Genomic DNA, 18868 nt, shown 5'->3' with positions numbered 1-18868 from the left:
TTAAAGAATAGAAGAGACTGGCAGAAGCCAGTGTGGCCAGAGTTCAGAGGCCTCCAGTGGCTCGTGTGCACTGGGACCTGTGGGTGAGTGGGCTGTACTTTACAAGACACCGAAGTCCAGCTTAAGGAATTGGATCTTTATGTGAGATCAATGGGATGCCACCGAAGCAGGACTGGGACACCATCGGGCTTGGGTTTTAAAAAGATCGATATGGCCAATGGACAAAGAACAGTCTAGAAGGAAGCAAGATAGCGGTCAGTTGGCAGTTTCTGCTGTGGTCCAGAGTGAAGGGGATGGTAGTGCAGATAGAAATGAATGGAGTAAAAAAAGGAAAATTATTTTGCCATTCAAATGATCATCTTTTGGTAAAACTACTGTAAAATATTATTGTAATATTATATTGTAAACGAGCCACATGACAAAATTTTCTAGTGAGACAAAGTTTGAATGTTTAACTTTGGTTGTAAGAAATGCAGGGATGGGGAGGAGCTTCCCTGGTGGCGCAGTGGTTAAGAATCCGCCTGCCAATGCAGGGGACACGGGTTCAAGCCCTGGTCCAGGAAGATCCCACATGCTGCGGAGCAACTAAGCCCGTGCGCCACAACTGCTGAGCCTGCATGCCACAACTATTGAAGCCCACACGCCTAGAGCCCGTGCTCCGCGACAAGAAAAGCCAGCGCAATGAGAAGCCTGTGCACCACAACAAAGAGTAGCCCCCGCTCGCCGCAACTAGAGAAAGCCCATGTGCAGCAACGAAGACACAACACAGCCATAAATAAATAAATAACATAAATAAATTTTTTTTAAAAATGAAATGCAATGAAGGGGAAACATCTCACATATTTGAAAACTTTTATTCTTTTAGAGAATTCAAAGAAGATATACAGATTAAATCTGACAACACATGCGGATTTATAATTCTAAAAAGAATTTCACAGCAGTGAGAAAGCATATACTTATTTTGGTGATGTGCACATATTTGTTCAAAATAAAGATATAAATGTACACTTCTGAAATAGTCTAAAAATGTAACCTAAAAAGGGAAATCTTTATCAAATATACAGAAACATATAGTATGCTTTTAGGAAAAGTAGTAGTAAAAACCTATGCAAATAAACTATATGTAAACACAATTTTTAAGAGTTTTACAAGTATTGCTTAAATCTATATACCTTTTCCATTTATGAAATCATATTTTCCCAAGGAGTTCAAGTCACATAACATGGTTTACCTAGTTAATCTATAATGTATGCACACTTTACTACTGACCCGTCTATAGCTGGGAAAATTAAGGCAGGGGAAAGTCACTGAATATTTTTAAGCCATAACTAAACTTTAGAACATTGCCCTAAACTTCTAAATCAAATACCATATATATATTTTTAAGTGATGTAGCAAATTGCCATTAGAATATACACACACACACACACAATTTAAAAACTACTGATCCAGTCCTTAATAGATTAAATAGACTCAATGCCATAATTAAATAATTTCAGGATCCTTTAACACAATGATGCCACAGTAAATCATTAAGGCATTCTTAGACAGGAGGTTTTGACTTCATTAAAGTACTTCTTAACATAGAGGTTTTCTCTAATTTTCCAATAACGTTTCTATTTCAAAACAAGAAAAAAAAACCCAGCTTCATAGGGACCTGACAACTTTAACCAATATTTAGTTTTGCTTCTATTATTAAGCAGTATTTCCCCCAATATATTAAACGGAGTTACAACAAATGGATCGTCAATACTACACAGGGCACCCAATAATCTAGGTATAGTTGGTCTTTCATTGTGAAATGTAAACTTCTGAGAAGTGAAGATTCCAGCAGTGAACCTGGTAAAGCTAGGACAGAAACATTTAGTGACTTTTACCTGACCAACGGATAAGTGCCCAACTGCCCTATACAAGAGAAAACAGGATGATGAGCAATTCTGTGTAAGTCAGGATGGTGCTGATGTCAGTTACGAGTAAGCAGGCAGTATACCCTGTAGGGTGCCTGGTATTCCAACAATCTGCTTTCCCTGAGCCAGATACCATCTTAATAAATACCATCAGCTACATAGACAGTACAGCTTCTAGAACAATTGTACAGAAGAAGGAGTATAAACACCTGGGACTGAATGTTCTTTACATGCTGTTTCATGCTCAGGTTTTTGATGTTTGCTTTCCTGCCAGGCAGAAGCCCAAAGCCTCATTCTTGCAAAAGGGTAAAAATTGCTGCTCGTGGTCTTAGTAAAAAAAAAAAAAATCTGGAAAATAAAGTATACGCCAATTATACATCAGAGCAGTATAGTTAAACAAGAGGAATTATTAGCAAAAAAATAAATGCTAAAAGCAGTAGTGCCCTGGGCTCTTGTGTTTCACCAAGATAACTGTGCACACTGTCCTAGCTGAAGACTGGAAGTTTCGCAATTAAGCTAGAATTCCTTTGTTATCCTACTTGATTCAACTCTGTTTGTTGGCATGTTCAGAATCTGACAATTGCCTAATGATACCAGACAAATAGGGAGGAATTCACTGGGCCTCATTCAGAAATTTCATCTGTAATTGCATGTTTCCCGAAATAATCCACCTATCAGCAAATACCCTTAACTTGCAGTTAGCAAATAGCAACTAGTTCTAGGCAAATTCTAGGTGATGTCGTTGAAAGGGAAGAGTGATGAGACTGAGTTTTACCACTGACACCTAATTCTATAAAGCTATGTGTCAGAAATGTCATATTTCCACATCTGATCATACTAGAGATTTCTCAGGCTAACTTCTTATCACTTCAGTAGTTGAAAATTCATTTTATTGTGGATTAGGGGAAAATAACTAGACTAAAAAAACACCATTTCATCAAGGAAATTAGAAATAAGGCTCAAGTATACTATTAGGCCTGTGTTAATTTAAAGGAAATAATTCAGCAGCAATTAAATAGCTGATATATGAATATGGCAAAAATTATGAAGTTGGTATGAGAACGCCCACACTGTCAGAAAAGGTAATAAATGGTATGTTGCAGAAAAAGTATTACATTGTATTTAATACAGGATGGTAAATATCTCCTCTTCTATGCCAGGGGTCTGTAAATCAAGACCCTGTGTTCCAATAAGTACTACCACCTCTTTTTATGAATAAAGATTTATTGAAATATAGTACTGGTAGGCAGAATCATGGCCCTCAAAAAAAGCTTAGTCCTTAATCCCCAGAACCTGTGAATATATTACTTTGCATTGCAAAGGAAGCATTGCAGATGTGATTAAGGTTATAGACCTCGAAATGGGGAGATTATCCTGAATGATATCCTGTCTGAGAGATGCAACAGAAGAAGGATGAGGGATTTGAAGCCTAGAGGCTAGTTGGCTTTGAAGACGGAGGAAGAGGTCATGAACCAAGGAATGGTGGCCTCTAGGAGCTGAGAATAACTCTTAGTTGATGCAAGAAAACAGAAACCTCAGTCTTACAGCCATAAGAAACTAAATTCTGCCAACAACGGAAATTTGTAAGGGAACAGATTCTCCCCTAGAGCTTCCAGAAAGGAACATAGCCCTGCCAAATGACAACTTGATTCTATCCTGGCAAGAGCTGGGTTGAATTTCTGACCTATAGAATGATAAAATAATAAATGTGTGCTATTTAATACAATTTTAGTAATTTGTAAGTTATTTGTTTTAGTAATTTGTTATGGCAACAATAGAAAACTAGTATAATAGTCACCCCTATTCATTGACCAGTTGTCTGAGGCTGCACTGAGGTGGAGTAAAGTGGATGTGAGAGAGACCTTATGTCCTGCAAAGCCTAAAATATTTGCCAACTGGTCCTTTACAGAAAAAGTTTGCCCCCCACCCCGATATTCACATGCAAAAACCATGACAAGCACCTTGCATTTTGGAGCACTTGCATTTGGAGCATCAGCACTTAGCTGATGCCAGACTCTGGGCTAGGTATTTTGTATTCATATCATCTTTCTGGATGGATACTATTTTGGTCCCCATTTTACAAATGAAAAAAAAAAGTGAAGGCAGAAAGGTTAAGTAACTGTTCAAGATCACCCAGTGAACCAACAGTGAGCAGGGACTCCAAGCCAAGTATGGTTGACTTCCAAGCTTGGCTCACCTCTTGGCCATTCTCCACACCCCAGATGCTCACCTGAGGCCTCCTATCTCTGGTAGAAAGCGATGGGGAGCTGTCGGCTAGGTACCAGGATGCCCAAGTGCAGCATCTCCACAGGCTCCTTGTCCGTGGCCACGATGTCATATTTGCGGACGATCTGAAACACAGAAGCACAAAAAAGCAGAATCACCCCTCTTCTCCTGCCTTGAGGAATAGCCCAGAATACAGCTGCAGAAATCCCATCAGGGTCTTACCCAGCAGAGAGCCAAGTGGAGCTGGAGCTCGGCTAATCGGCGACCAATGCACATTCTTTTCCCAATGCCAAATGGAAGATGGGCAAAAGGGTTGATCTTCTTCTTGCCTTGAAGCCATCGTTCGGGTCTAAACTGACTTGAATCTTCAAAATTTTCTTCATTGGACCCCAACACATGGGTATTTAGCATCAATACTGTCTAAAAACACAAAGCACTTAAAGAAAACGTTTGAATAGCAAAATTTACAAAAGCCATCACCTTACAAATGTGAAAGTAACCCACAAATGTATAATAATGATGAATGCCAACATGTATTGAGTGCTTGAAATGTGCCAGGTGATACTGGCACAATAAATAGGCCATGAACTTTAAAATTTTACATCACATTCTCACAACAATCCCACGTGGCAGGTTTTATTATTCCCATTTTATAGATGAGAAAACTGAGGGTCGCAGAGGTTATGTAACTCACTCAAGGCTATACTTGAATCCAGGCCTGTCTCCATAACCATTATTCCTAATGCTAGACTACACAGCACGTCAACTATATACTGCAATCTACACATTTCCAAAATGAATGCTCTCCCAGTAGAAACGTTTAGGGAGATCTGATGGATATTTGAAAAGGGTAAGGTACAGACTGTACAAATTCTACTTACTCCTTTGGGTAAAGCATATTCCCCCAGAACCATTGCTTTGTCAAGAGTCCGAGTTGTAAATGGCACACTCGGGGTAAGCCTGAAAAAACAAAATCAGAGATGTCAAAGTGGGCACGGACCAAGTTCTAGCTCAAGGGAATGCAGATCCTGGTTAAATAAATAGTTGCTGCCTGAGTTCTCAAAAAAGGAACATGATCCCAGCTCTTTACAAAGAAGTTCTGTCTCTTTCTTCCCAATATTTACACCTCTTGTTTATATTCTTTATCTTATTGTGTTGGTTAAACCCCCAAGTACAAGCCTGCTTCATAGCTGTTAATAGTGTTTGTTCGGTTTCATTCCCCATACACATTCAAATGTGTACATTGACATGCTTCGCCCTCAAGCCTGTTGTTTGTTCTCGGTTTCTCCTAACTACCCTTCATGAAGTTAAAGATATTTCCTTCTGACCCTAAGACATTGTGAGCTTTGTTTTCCAGAAAAATAATTTTCAAAGAACATTTTATACAGAGGCTCAAAAACAAAGGTGTCTCTATGTCTTATCATATAATAATATGGTTCCTTGCTGAGCTTTCATCTCACATCCTTCAATCGTGCCCCTAATCTTAATTATTGCTTATAGCGTCCATTAGAGTATTATTATTTACTCTAATGATTTAAAGGGCAAGACTCTGACTTTCCAAGATTTAATAGAATTTGCCCAAATGATTTAGGAAATGAGTAATAGGAAAGGAATATGGTCCAGAGGCTCTTTTTTTTTTTTTTTTTTTTGTAGCTTGGTAAATGTTTACGAATCAACTGTGGGAGCCATCTGTGGGAGAGCACCCCTTATTATGTGTTGGAGAAAACAGCCTTCTGACATATTCATATTGGCTTAGGTACGTGTTCTTACCGCATAGATTCCTTCAGACAGGCTTTCAAATATGGCATATTCCTCAAATCCTCTGCCCGTGGCATCTGATTCTCAGGCAGTACACTCTGAATTTCCTTAAGAAGCTTTTGTTGCACGTGGGGATTACGAGATAAATTGTAGAGCATCCACATTAAGCTGTTTGCTGTCTGAAAGCCAAATGGACGTAAACTTGAGTTTTCTGCAAATAAACTGCCTTAAAACCAATATGAGCTGAACCAAAGGTGATGCCTACCACCTTGTCATGAAAACATTATGAGTGACGCTTTTTTACATGTCCTTCTTGGCTGTGCTTGAAAGAAATGCCCTGTATGAAAAGTCAGATTTAGTTTATAAAACACATCAGTGAATAATAGCTTATTTCCCGAGGGAATCAAAGTAGAATTCTTTAAATAATCAGCTGCATTAGGACGCAAAATATAGTTTGGTACAAAAATTGAACACAAACGAGGGCATGTAGAAATGGGGCATGTAGAACTGGCCCAATGAGAGTCGGATGGGCGATTGCAACAGTATCAGTTTCCGGGTTGTGATAACAGTTTACCTTATGCACATGTTACCGTTGAGGGAAACTTGGTGAAGGATTAAGGGATCCTCTCTATGTTTTTTCTTAGAATTGCATGGGAATCTATAATTATCTCAAAATGAAATTTGTTAATTGTTTAATATAAAAAGTAATATGAAAATTGAGTGGGGAGAGAGGGATGGAGAGCCTAAGAGTGTTGCTAATAAAAGTGTCTTTTAAAAAAAATTTTGCAATGCAAATGCACAAGAAGTTGCATTCCTGGAATTTAAAAGAAAGATTTTTTTGCCGCACCCTCAAAAGTTACCACAAAAATAAAAAGGCATTATCTGTACCCAGGGTTTCAGCCTCAAGGAAAGAGCCCTGGTAGGAGGCGGCCAACACCAAAATAAGAAATTCTAGTGTCAAGTTGAGTATTTCAAAGAACCAGCCACAATTTCTGACAAAGACTCATGGCCTTTTAAGTGGCATCCTTTATTTCCTTTCCAAAGGCAATGAGAAGAGAAAAAATATTGGCAGAAACAGCCAGTGCAGCTTTTAGCTTCATAATACTCACCACTGGTAGTCTTATGTATTTGTCTTTAGGCCTAATTTTGTCTAATTTAAGCCAAATATTCCCATAAAAATGGTCATTGTGTCCTCTCTGCAGACATGAAGACGCTTTTGCTAAGTGCTATGTGCCACTCACATAAATGAGCCAAGTGCAGGACAATTTGGAGCCAATGGTATTTATTGTTTTTGGAAGAAGATGCCTCCAAGTAGCCTTCTTCCTGTCAGAGGACTGTCAGCCTCAGCTGCAAATAAACTGTGGATGTCATTATTACAAGAGTCCAATTTACAAAACAGGAAGAGGGCGTAGCCACCAAATTAGATACACTTTCAAATTTCTCTGATTTTCCAAATGTGACCTTCAGAATAGCCAGGACTAAAAAAAGAAACAGATTGAACGTATCAGTGGGTCCCTTACCACAAGTACCAAATAGAGTTTCCAAAAGGCAGATAACTGTAGCTTTCACCAAAGCCCTGTAAGACAGCCCTGGCCTTTTAGGATAACTGCAGGGGATGAATGGAGGGGATGTGGCCTGAGAAACCTCATGGGCACAAAGTATCCCGGCTTGACCTCCATGGAGGAGACACATCTCATAGCTAGCTGGCCTTGCTGCTTCCACTCTCTCTCTGCTAGGTCCGTTCTCCATCCGCCAGCCAGAGCCCACTTTACAAAACATCAATCTGATTAAGTTCCTCCCTTGTTTAAAACACTCCAAGAGATTTCCATCACAGGTGCAGTAAATCCAAATGCCTCCCAAAGGCTCCTGGTTTAACAGGGCCCATCGTCTTCTCCCCTGTCAACTCTGACCACATGTGCTAGTTCTCCAGTCCATCCTTTCTGCCCAGGGCCTTGGCATGTGCTGTTTCCTCTGCTTGGAGTGGTCTTCCACCAGCTCTTCCCTTGGCTGGCTGCTTCTCCTTATTCCAGTGTCAGCTCCAGTATGACACCTCAGAGAGAGACGACCTCCCCTACCTCTCTATGACTTCACCCTGATGGCTTCCTCCAGGTCCTGGATCACTATCTGAAATGATCCTATTTCATTATTTATTTACATGTCTATCATCTGTGCCCCCAAACCACTTCAGTTCCATGAGGGGAACTGGTTCATCGTGGTCTCTCAAGTACCCAAAACAGTGCCTGGCACATAGCAGACATTCCATAATTCCTGAATTCTTTCATTTATTGAACAAGTATTTGTTGAGCACCTACTATGTGCCAACTTCTATTCCACACCCTAGGAAGAGCAGGGACAAAATCAAGTCATCACTGTCATGGAGCTCACCATTCCAGTTGAAAAAAAAAAGAATAATAGGTTAAGCTTTACTTCCATCACTCTAAGGAGCCTGTCGGGGTAAAAGGGTTTTAACAGAAAAATGAGTTGACGTAAGTCCCCACTTTTGACAGCCTTCTGGAGCGTGAGGAGAAATGAGAACCTTGCTATTCCCTGATGTAGAAAACCCTACTTTTTGTTCAGACCAGAAACACTACAGAAAGGAACAGGAATGACCGGGTATACATTTTTCTTAGAGATGATACGTGTATGAGGTGTTGGGCCTGTGAGGAATATTGGTATCATCACTCCAGTGATAGCTCAAAAATGAACCAAAGACGATGAAACCCGCCTGAATACTTGTCGGTATTTATGTTTGGAGTTTGGCTGTATTGTGTACCTACTAGGAGTATCAACCATACTGGGGACAGAATTTTGGTATTTAAAATTAGCTGTTTCCTTTCAACTGAAATCAAACTCCCTCTGTTGACAGTTTTAAGCAGAAAAAAATATTATTGGAATTGCAGAGAGTATTCCAATGTTTTTAGACTAAATAACATCCACAGTTAGGCACTTTGGGGTAACATGCACAGCCTAAAATATATCCAGTTTTTAGAAACCTAGATTATCTACCTTGCTGTGGTGTAGGATTTTACTGCTTCTTAATTCCTGTCGCATTTTGCATATTTGTCGTGGCATTTATACCCTGAACCGGATTTCTGTCTCTAAAGCACATGACTTTTTCTATCATATGTTTAAGCACAAAGGCTGTGCTCTGGGTCTCCTGCACATTTCTAGTATGAGAATTTTTATGTCTGCTAAGCTAATGCTCAGTTGATCCTTATGGAATAGGTGAGTTGAATGACTACGTAAAATTCATCATGAAAAAGATTTTACAGCCCATTGATTTAGCAAACTAAACCCGGGCCCACCCTTACCGTTTCCACCGCAGCCAGCTGGAGCTCCGTCACAGCCGCATACAATTCCTTCTTTGAAAGCTGATTGTGGTGGTAAATATCACTAATGAAATCCATGCTGGGCTGCTCAGAATATTTCTCTAACCGGTTGTCAACACAAGATTTGACTGTTGGAGAAGAGAAAAAGGGAGAGGAAATCAGCTGAAAATTAGGAGGAGGAAAAGAGTGAAATGGAACCCAGGATCAAATTCTCCTTGCAACATCTAAAGGGTCTTTGCAGGCAATGTGACAATTTGACAATTTGTTAGATAAGCTAATACTGCCTTGTTGATAAGTCAGCAAGCACTGACCAATGCTCACAGGAGCAGGGCTTCTCAAATATTAACGTGCACAAGAATCCCCCGGGCATCTTCTTAAAATGCAGATTCTGATTCTAGAGTCTGGGGTGGGCCTGGAAGTCTGATTTCTAACAAGCTACCAGGGGATGCTGTTGCTGGATCTGCAGTCACGTTTTGAGTAGGAAGAGGTTAGAGCTTGGGAGAGAGAGGTCATCATGAGACAGAGGTAGCATTTGGGTCCGTTCTCAGAATCAGAACTTGATCCCATATCCAAGCATCTAGCAGATATGGTCACTGATACAGGCACAGTGAGATTTGGCTCCCAAATCCTGGCAGCAGAGGAGAGGAGAAACCCTCCCCCATTGTTATCAAACATAAACACACACACGTGCAGTGCCCATGCATGCTGGCAATAATGGTGATGTTTGTCAAGTACATTCTAGGCATGCACCTCCCTCACTTCAATCCATCATACAAGCCACCACCATAATAATAATCATGGTGATGATGGTAAAAATGATGACAATAAATGGCACAGCGGTTAGAGTTGGATCTTCTGCCTGGCTTCAACCCTGGTTTTGCCATTACCTAGCATGCAATCTTGATAAAGTTACTTAATTTTGTGTCTCAGTTCTATCACTCAGACCTAATAGAAAACCCTACTTTACAGGGTTTCTGTGAGAATTAAATGAGTGTGTGTGTGTATACTCAGAACAATACTTAGCACCAAATATTCCCTTCATCTTGTAGCAGAAATAGCTCTGATCCATTGAGATATTGGACTGTGCCAGGTGTTTGTTTTTTTTTTTAGGTTTTGCAGAAATTATATTACATATTTTCTTGGCAGGAAACAGTGACAGTTCCCACTAGATCATATGCCAGGTTTTAAGTTATCTATATTAGAACTGAAAACAGTTGTACTGAGGTACGTACTACTACTACTACCACTATTAACCCATTTTAGAGGCGAGACAACTGAGGATGAAAAAGAGTGCATCTGGCCAAGCCACCACACCCAATGATAGAGCTGGGACTTGAACCCAGGAATCTTTGACTCCAGAGCTCTTGCTTTTAACCACTCCTAGTTCCCAAAGAAGACTACAGAAAACTACCTCCTGTCTTTTCCTAGAATTCATCTGCACCAGGACGATCCCCAAATTCATGAGTTTGCAAAGCCCAAAAGAATCCGGAGGAGCAACTTCATCAAAGGATGGGGTGCTGAGGCCAAGATCACCCAGACCTTCCGGCAGCAGCTCCGGAGACAGGGTTGCTGGGCACATGTGGCCACGTTACCTGATTTGAAAATGGTGTCCCAGGCCAGAGTGTGCGCCTGCCAGACCTTGGTGTTGAGGCTCTTGTGCAGCTCGACTGGCGTGACCATCATCCTCCCAAACGTGCTCATCATCTGTGGGGGACACAAATGCCTTTTCACCCCCATTTCTCTTTCTCTCAAAGACAACTTGCACTCCTGAGAGAAGCGTTCTAAACAACTGCACCCTTTGCTCCCCTAAAGGCCGGAATTCCAAGGATGCCTCAGGGCTCTCAGCACCAGTCCCCAGCCCCACCCTCCAGGGGCATGTGAAAATCATCTTTGGAATGCTTTTCCACTGGATGTGTTTCATAAAAAAATTGATCTTATGACCTAAACATAAAAAAAGGATACAAATCTCATATCCATTTCCATTTCCAATAATTTCCATACTTCAGCCATTCCTAAAACCAGTTTCACAGGGTCTGCTATCTCTACATACAACCTAAACAATCCCCCAAATTTTAATCTGAAAATTTTCAGACTCTTTGAAGTAGTATTTTAATCAACTGACCTTTAACTGAAATACCTACTTTTACCTTGCCTGACAACGACTGAATGTGCTTTTTTTATTATATGTACGTATATGTACATTCATTCATGAAAATATGCAACACATATTAAAGTGAACACTTAACTACTGTAATAAAATATGCATGGATGCCACTCTTGGGAAACACTGTGATGCACATTTGTTAGGTTCTGTAAACGTTTTATAAGGAAAGGTTCTCTACCCAGGAGATGCTTACTGTTTTGATGGCCATGATGAAGTTCAAAGCTTCATCACCTGCATTCTTCTGAAGGAGCCCAAATCTCTTCTCATATAGCACAAGGCAGATGCCTGTTATTTAAAATAATCAACACTGTTACCCATTCACAACGACACTGGAGTCTATGATTAGCAGGCTAGCAAAGGCTCAATTCTGTCTCCCACAAAAGTGAGGTCTTGGGCTTCCCTGGTGGCGCAGTGGTTGAGAGTCCGCCTGCCGATGCAGGGGACACCGGTTCGTGCCCCAGTCCGGGAAGATCCCACATGCTGCAGAGCGGCTGGGCCCGTGAGCCATGCGCGTCTGGAGCCTGTGCTCCGCAACGGGAGAGGCCACAACAGTGAGAGGTCCGCGTACCGCAAAAAAAAAAAAAAAAAAAAAAAAAAAAAGAGTGATCCTTCCGGCAAATCAGACCTTGGCACCTTCCTGCTAAAATCACTCTCCTATTGCTCCCAGGGACTCTGGGCTCAAAGCCAAATACCCATCCCTGGTTTACAGGACTGACATGGGCTGGCCACTGCTTCCTCCCACCCTCTGCCCTGGACATCCTCGTCCCTTGCTGGACATGCTCCAGTTACTCGGAACACCCTTCTTTCTCCTCAACACAACACTCTCTGTTCCTTCAGCCTGGAACATTCCATCTTCCTTCACTTTCACCTGGGAAACTCCTGCTCATCCCCCAGGCCTCGGCTGAGACGGTACCACCTCTGTGAAGCGGCCCTGACCATGCTCAGCTGAGGCAGCCACTAGGATTCTCCCCCAGCCTTGAACCCCCTCAGTCAAGTGCTCCCCATTCTACTGCAACTGCCTTGTTCCCCTGCCTGCATCTCCACTGGGCAGCGAGCACATCAAGGCAGGGCTTTGCTTTTATTCCCAGTGTGGTCCTTGAAAACAGTGATCATGCTCCCTTCTATTCTGAACTTTCCATGGCTCAACATTGGACTCAAAGTAAACGTTCTTGCAGGGACTTTCAGGCCCCGGCTTAATCTTTCTCAGCTCCTCTTTCCCCTCCCCCCATAATCCACTCACACCGGCATCCTCGAAGTTCCCCAAAGACATTGATCATGCTTTCACCCCAGGACATTTGCACCTCCTGTCTCCACTGTCCCAACAGGCTTCCCACAGATACCCCGGTGGCTTGCTCCTTGCCTTCCTTTAGGTCTCACCTCAAATGTCTCCTTACCAAGCAGACTTGCCTCACCTAGGAACCTATATTCTTTCTTGACTCCCTTACTCCTTGGCAGAGTATATATTAAAATATATTTACTAGTTGATTGTCACCCCTACTAAAATCTGAGCTCCATGTGAGCAAGGATGTTGCCCGTTTTGTTCACTGCTGTGTCCCTAGTACAGTGCCTGGCACATAGCAGGTGTTGTGTAAATGTTTGTTGAATGACTACATAAACATTCCAGAGGGTAAAGCATCACCTAAATGCCTGAAAGCATTAAGAGGGCTGCTGTGGCCTTTCCTACTCAGCAATAGTGTATGATTACAGAAGAGTTGTCCACAGGGCCATGTCTGTCCTCCAAATCACTTGCAAAATCAAATGAACAAGATGTGAAGACAACTTACTTTCAAATGACCATTTGTTCAGCTCGCTGTACAAGTCTTCAATGCAGCCTCGCTCATCACAGAGCTCACCTATTCTACCTGTAAAATCAGCCAAGACCTTAACAGAAAGAAATCACCAAAGACACATTTCAGTCACTGAAGGAAAACAAAAGTTTCAAGTTCAGTAAGTTAGCGTCAGGTTTTGCTACCTTGTATATTCACTGCCCATAATGTTACTCATTCTGAATCATCACTAATTATATATTCCCCTTGGGAGTTCATCTTCTGCCCCAACACCCTTGTCCTGGGGTTATTTCCTGAGCTTTCCCTGCAGCCTCCCTGAAGCTTAGGTTTCAGCTTTTGATCTAAATTTAAGAAAAGGAAAACATTTCTTCTAATCAGAATGGAGAACAAACCACAAAGGAGAAATCAGCCCAGTGTCTCTGTGGGAACAATGTCTCAAGGACTCTGGCTACCCTGAGGTTTGCCACTTCCATAGCTGGGCAGGCAAACGTCTCCTTACTGGTTGGTGTTGTATTAAGCATGTCAAGCTTAGAGCCAAGGAACTGTAAGTTCTGGACGCAGCGCCTTCACTAAATAGCTCTGTCACCTTGGGCAAGTCCTATACAGCCCCTAGAGGCCAGTTTCCACAATCAGGGTTTTAGATGACTAATGCTTTGCATTTAATGAGGCTTGTATAGAGCCAGGCATGGTACAAAGTGTATTACCTTAGCTGATCCTCAAATAACCTCATGAGGTAGAAAGTACTGTCATTACTCCCATTTCCTAGGTAACAGATGAGAAAACTGAGGCTCAGAGAGTAGCTAAGGCACTCTCCCTTGAACACATAAAAGTGGCTCTGCTGGGGTCTGAAATAGGGTGTATGTGACTACAAAATCCACAGGTGCAACTAATGGGCATGTTTAGTTTGTCCACATAGCATATCAGAAAGTACTCTGAATTTTTACCATCAAAAAATCCAGAGATTTCACATGAACATATGAATTTTCCTTTAGTCATCAAAAAATAATAATAATGACTAGATATGGTGACACTGGGTCTACATTTCCATGTGGCAGGCATTTGCCAGAGCTGGGGCAGCTGTCCCCTCTAGAAAGGGCATGCACTATTCTGCTTGCTAAAATCCCTGTTGGGCCTGCCTTATACATTTATATTAATCACCTGGCCCCTGGAAGCTTCTGAATTTGTAATCTTTCACCTATATGATCCTATGTGGGTCCAGTTCAAAATAAATACCCAGAGTGAACGGAGTAAAAAGAATTCTCTACATGTTTAAATCCTTCCCCCCCTTTGGGCCCCTGCTGGCTAAAGGATAACATCTAAAAACCTTAGCGTGGCCCAAAAATATTGTAAAGACCTGCCCTCTGCCCAGCATCATTTCAGAGAAAGCTTCACTTCAGCTGCACTAAATGTACTGTTCTCTGAACACACCATCTCATGCCTCCATATTTTCAGCAGGCTATGCTCTCTGCCTGAATGCCTTTTCCCACCTTCTCTGGCTTGCAGACTCCTACTCATCCTAAAAAACCCAGCTCAGCTGTCACTACCTAGGAAGTTTATGGTGTTATCTCATTTAATCCTCACAGTAAACCTATGGAGTGGGAATTGTTACTCCCAGTTTATAGACTGGGAAAGTGAGCCAGTTAAATGGTACAGTCAGGTTACATAGCTGGTGGGGGTGGGGTGAGTTCCAAACCAGGACTGTAGAATGTCAAAGTCTATGCTCGTAACTGCGCCCTTATCATAATACTACTTTAAAAGGGAGTGAAGGAGGGAGGAATATGGGAGGAGGATGTGGAGAGGAATGAGGAGAAAAGGAAGACTCCTGAATCATCCAAATTGCCTGCCTTTTCTTCTGCACTTTGTAGCTGTGGCTTGAAGCTCCACTAAATCCCTCCATCCCCAGGAGAACCAGGAAAGCGAACCCCATCCTGCAAACCTCATTGATTTTGTTGTCCAGCTTCATAATTTCCACTGGTTTCATTAGTTTCTTTTGAAAGGCCCTCCTGACCCTCTGCCAGTCTTCTCCTTCCCTGGGAGAGAAGCAGAATTATATTTAGAGCAAATGGAAAGGAAAAGAACGAAGAAGCAGAGACACCTCCAGTTCTCTGACTTCATGAACTATATGATCAAATGAACACAGAATCGTGCCAAGAAACAGCCGGAGAATAATTAGTGTTGGAATATTTGGGGCTGGTTTGACAATACGATGAATAATCACTTTTCCCTTGAGCCAAAGATTGCACAGAAAGATCAAGGCCAGATATTTGGGTTCAGAACTTTTGATGTGCCCTCGCTGGGGTTGAACTGGGAGGCCAGTGGCCTGTTTCCAGCAGTAAGGGTGGGCACGTGAACACCCACTTCACCAGCAACTCAGATCTGTTTGAGGAAAAAAATCTTGTCTTCTTTCAATCTCTTGAATTGGGTTGAAAGGCACATTCACAGAACACCTCGAATTTAGAACTTTGCCATTGCCTTCAAATAACAGTCAGATTCACCGGAGCTGTAAAAAGCCTGTTCTCATCATGAACCCTTTTGCACTTGCTCTCTATAGATGACCACGCTGCCTGTGATGCATCATGCATTAATACTGTTTTTAATTCCAGTAATTAGGGACTTCCCTGGTGGCTCAGTGGTTAAGAATCTGCCTGCCAATGCAGGGTACACGGGTTCGATCCCTGGTCCCGGAAGATCCCACATGCTGCAGAGCAACCAAGCCCGTGCGCCACAACTACTGAGCCTACGCTCTAGAGCCCGCGAGCCCGCTAGCCACACCTAGAAAAAGCCGGAGCGCAGCAACGAAGACCCAATGTAGCCATAAATAAATAAATCCAGTAATTATATATATCCTGAAAAATACGACTATTAGGCATTATAATTTGGGGGGTAAAAAAAGTGCTAACGTATTAAATGCTAACAATGTAAAAGCTGAGGAATCATATCACATTAGAGTATTTCTAAAATGCAACCTCCACACCCCTCCATGCCAGCTTTCCAAGTAGGTCTATCTCCTACTTCCCCCAGTTTCCCTTACAAAAAAAGGTCATTGTCAAAAGCAAAAGGAGTTAACTTCTGGCGTTTGAGCTACCAAGGGGGGAGAAGGGGGGTCGCAGAATTTTAAGGGATAATTTTGTTTGTATAACATGTTTGCCTGGCACGCTAACGTGACAATCTCATTCCACCCAAGAGTCCGAACATCATAATTCGCGTAACCTTTTTTTGACATTTCTTTGACGGGAAGGCCTGGCCCAGCCCCCTTGCCAGAAAGAACACAAGTGTTGCGTACTCAGCCCAGACGTCCCTCCACCCACTCTAGTCCACGCAAGAGCCCGTGACCGCACGGGCTTCCGTGTTCTCCCTGCATTAGAAGGGTCCCACCCGCAGGGAACCCTCATTCCCGTCCCTTCCCAATTTCCAGCCGCCGAACTCATTCCTGCTTCCTGGACTCACAAGATCAGCAGTCCGTAGCCCTCCTCGCGATAGTCGCGATAGGCCTTCCACGGTTTGATCTCCAGCCGCTGGGGGTACGCGCTCTCCGTGCGGTAGAGCGCTTCCAGCAGACACGGCGAGCCCAAGTGCACCGAGTCGAAGGAACCCAGCTTCATGCGGAAAATCTTGCCATATTTCTCGTGGTACTCCGCCTGCAGCGGGCCGGGCAGGGTGCGAAGTAAGCGCGCATCCCCTGCAGCCCCAAGAGCGCTTCTCCCTCCTCCCCGCCTCCTTCCTCCGGGGGACTGGGGCCCGCTGCAGCCTGGACACACAACCGAGCGCACCGTGCGCCCGAACCGCGCGCCTCGGGGAGGGTTTGGAGAGCAAGGCGGGGAGCAGAGCGGGAACTGGGGGCGCGACGAGGCATTTACCAGCGTGTCGTGCTGTTTCTTGAGCCCTCCTTTCCAGAGAATCTCCAGCAGACTGCCCAGCAGTGGCCACTTGGTGGGACCGGGCAGGGCGGCCGCGTCTTGCGCCTCGCCCCGTTCCATCATGGGGCAGAGGGGCACCTCCCGCGGCCGACGGGGCGCGCACGCCGTAGATGTCACGGGTCTGGGGGGCTGCCCCAGGCCGCGCAGCTCCTGTAGGAAGGCGGCAAGGGAGCGGCTCTTGCCGATGGGGGAGCTCATGGCAGCGGGGGAGACCGGGCGCTTGGGAATGTGCGGGGGCTGGGAAGGGCGAGGTTGCTAAAGAGGCGCCGGCGGGAGCGGGGGGCTTGACGATTCTGCGGAAGAGAGGCAAAGAGGGGCAGCAGGTGTGATGAAGAGGGCGGAAGACGGACAGAGAGCAGAAAGGACCTCGGCGAGAATGCTCGACGCTGCACCGCGCGGCAGCCTCAGGGAGCGGATGCCCGCCGAGCGCTGGCCGCAGGGGCTGGAGGAGCGCAGCCGGGAGTTGGGTGGCTCTTGGAAGGGGAAAGGAAAGGACGTGAGTCCGCCTGCTGGTTGCAAGTCTGACTTCCAGCCCTGGAGTAGCGAAGGGGAGGTGTCTAGGGAGGTAGAAGAGATGCTGCTGGCGCTGCGCTTTCCTCCTGTCCCTCTCCATGCTCCATGCCCGGGGACCATGTACTTATGGAGACAGGGCAGGCCCTGGGTGGCCAATGAAGACGCTAAGTGGGGCGGAGTGGGTTACGGCTGGCCAGGCCCGGAGGGACGCGGGACCCGGGGATGGGGGTGGTGCATGGAAGTAGGATGGAGTCAGCGAGGTGAGCGAGGGCGCCGGGCCTCGGGTGACCGGAGCGCGGCTCTCCGGGCGGGAACGCCGCGGACTCCACCCTGGAGATAATCCCCCAGGGAAGGCACACTCACCGGAGTTCACCGGGCGCGCGCCGAGCGCGCCTCCCCGCCCTCCCCCGGCGGCCGGGAACTGCAGCCTCGCGCTTGCACAATCGCGCCGCCGCGCTGGCGAGGTCCCAGAGTACGGTCCCGGGGAGGCTGCCGGCGCCTGCCGGAGCCCGAGAGCCCGCGCGTTGCCCGACACCAGTTTTTTTTTTGCCAGCCGGGACGGAAGTGTTTTTGGAAGAAGGTTGGCTTTCTGCACCTCCCAAGGTGGGGAGGGTTTGAGTCTTAGTGAAAGGCACCCGAAGAGGGGATTTCACCTTAGGATCTTAACTTGGGCAAGGAGGAGCCGCTGAATTTGGAGAGTTTTCTCCCAAGCTGCTCCATTTTGGTTGTTATGAAGATGTATGAGTGAGTGCAGGTAAAGCGCCTACAACGTAGTCCACCGTCAGTACTCCACCTGATGTTGCCATTTTAGCTGGTTATGAAATGAGAGGCAAAAGCAGGGTTTGTGGTTGAGACTGGGCACCTGCCCCTCCCTCCATGTGGACACCGACCACCTTGTGCAAAAGCTAGGCACCTGCACCTTCGAACCGCGGCCCCTACCATCCCCGTCCATCCCTACGAAGGCCATCTTAAGCGCTTGCTTAAGCGCCTTGCAGGAGGGAACACCCCCCCACACACACACACACACACTTCCTAGAGTCCTCGTGCCTGACGAGAGTAGAACTCTCTGTACTAACCGAGGAAGAGAAGTTGGAGATTTTGCTGATTGTTTTGAAGTGGTTCGTATTCTTTGGTTCTGATCCAGTACAAAAAAGGCCGCCAGCCAAGGAGGAGGTGAGGGAAGTTCTATTTCCTCTGAGGGTTTTCAGTCACGTGACTGCGTCATTTTGACCCTGGTGTCAAATCCTTCTCTCTTAAGTTTATTGTA

General features: G+C 44.6%; 1 protein-coding gene across 1 annotated transcript; it reads right to left on the bottom strand.

Moving 5' to 3' along the window:
* Window positions 1-1188: 1188 nt before the first annotated feature.
* LOC132476216 (1,25-dihydroxyvitamin D(3) 24-hydroxylase, mitochondrial) lies at window positions 1189-17286 on the bottom strand. The gene is made up of 12 exons (XM_060078024.1): window positions 17029-17286; window positions 16619-16809; window positions 15108-15201; window positions 13169-13265; window positions 11578-11669; window positions 10813-10924; window positions 9203-9348; window positions 5904-6070; window positions 5015-5093; window positions 4356-4553; window positions 4138-4258; window positions 1189-2255 (listed from the first exon to the last, which is right to left on the bottom strand). The coding sequence occupies exons 1-11, from the start codon at window positions 17284-17286 to the stop codon at window positions 4148-4150; spliced, it is 1545 nt and encodes a 514-aa protein (XP_059934007.1). The 3' UTR covers window positions 1189-2255; window positions 4138-4147.
* Window positions 17287-18868: the final 1582 nt, after the last annotated feature.

This window comes from Mesoplodon densirostris, chromosome 16 (assembly GCF_025265405.1).
Source record: "Mesoplodon densirostris isolate mMesDen1 chromosome 16, mMesDen1 primary haplotype, whole genome shotgun sequence".
In the NCBI taxonomy this organism is placed as follows: domain Eukaryota; kingdom Metazoa; phylum Chordata; class Mammalia; order Artiodactyla; family Ziphiidae; genus Mesoplodon; species Mesoplodon densirostris.
The sequence above is the reverse complement of the archived record's forward strand: the minus strand, read 5'-3'. Positions and strand labels throughout refer to the sequence as shown.

Coding starts and splice junctions, on each gene's coding strand:
- LOC132476216 (XM_060078024.1), bottom strand. CDS start 17,286: ATGAGCTCCCCCATCGGCAAGAGCCGCTCCCTTGCCGCCTTCCTACAG. Junction 10,925..11,577: donor TCATCATGGCCATCAAAACA/GTAAGCATCTCC, acceptor TGTCCCCCACAG/ATGATGAGCACGTTTGGGAG. Junction 9,349..10,812: donor GGACACCATTTTCAAATCAG/GTAACGTGGCCA, acceptor CTTCTCCAACAG/TCAAATCTTGTGTTGACAAC.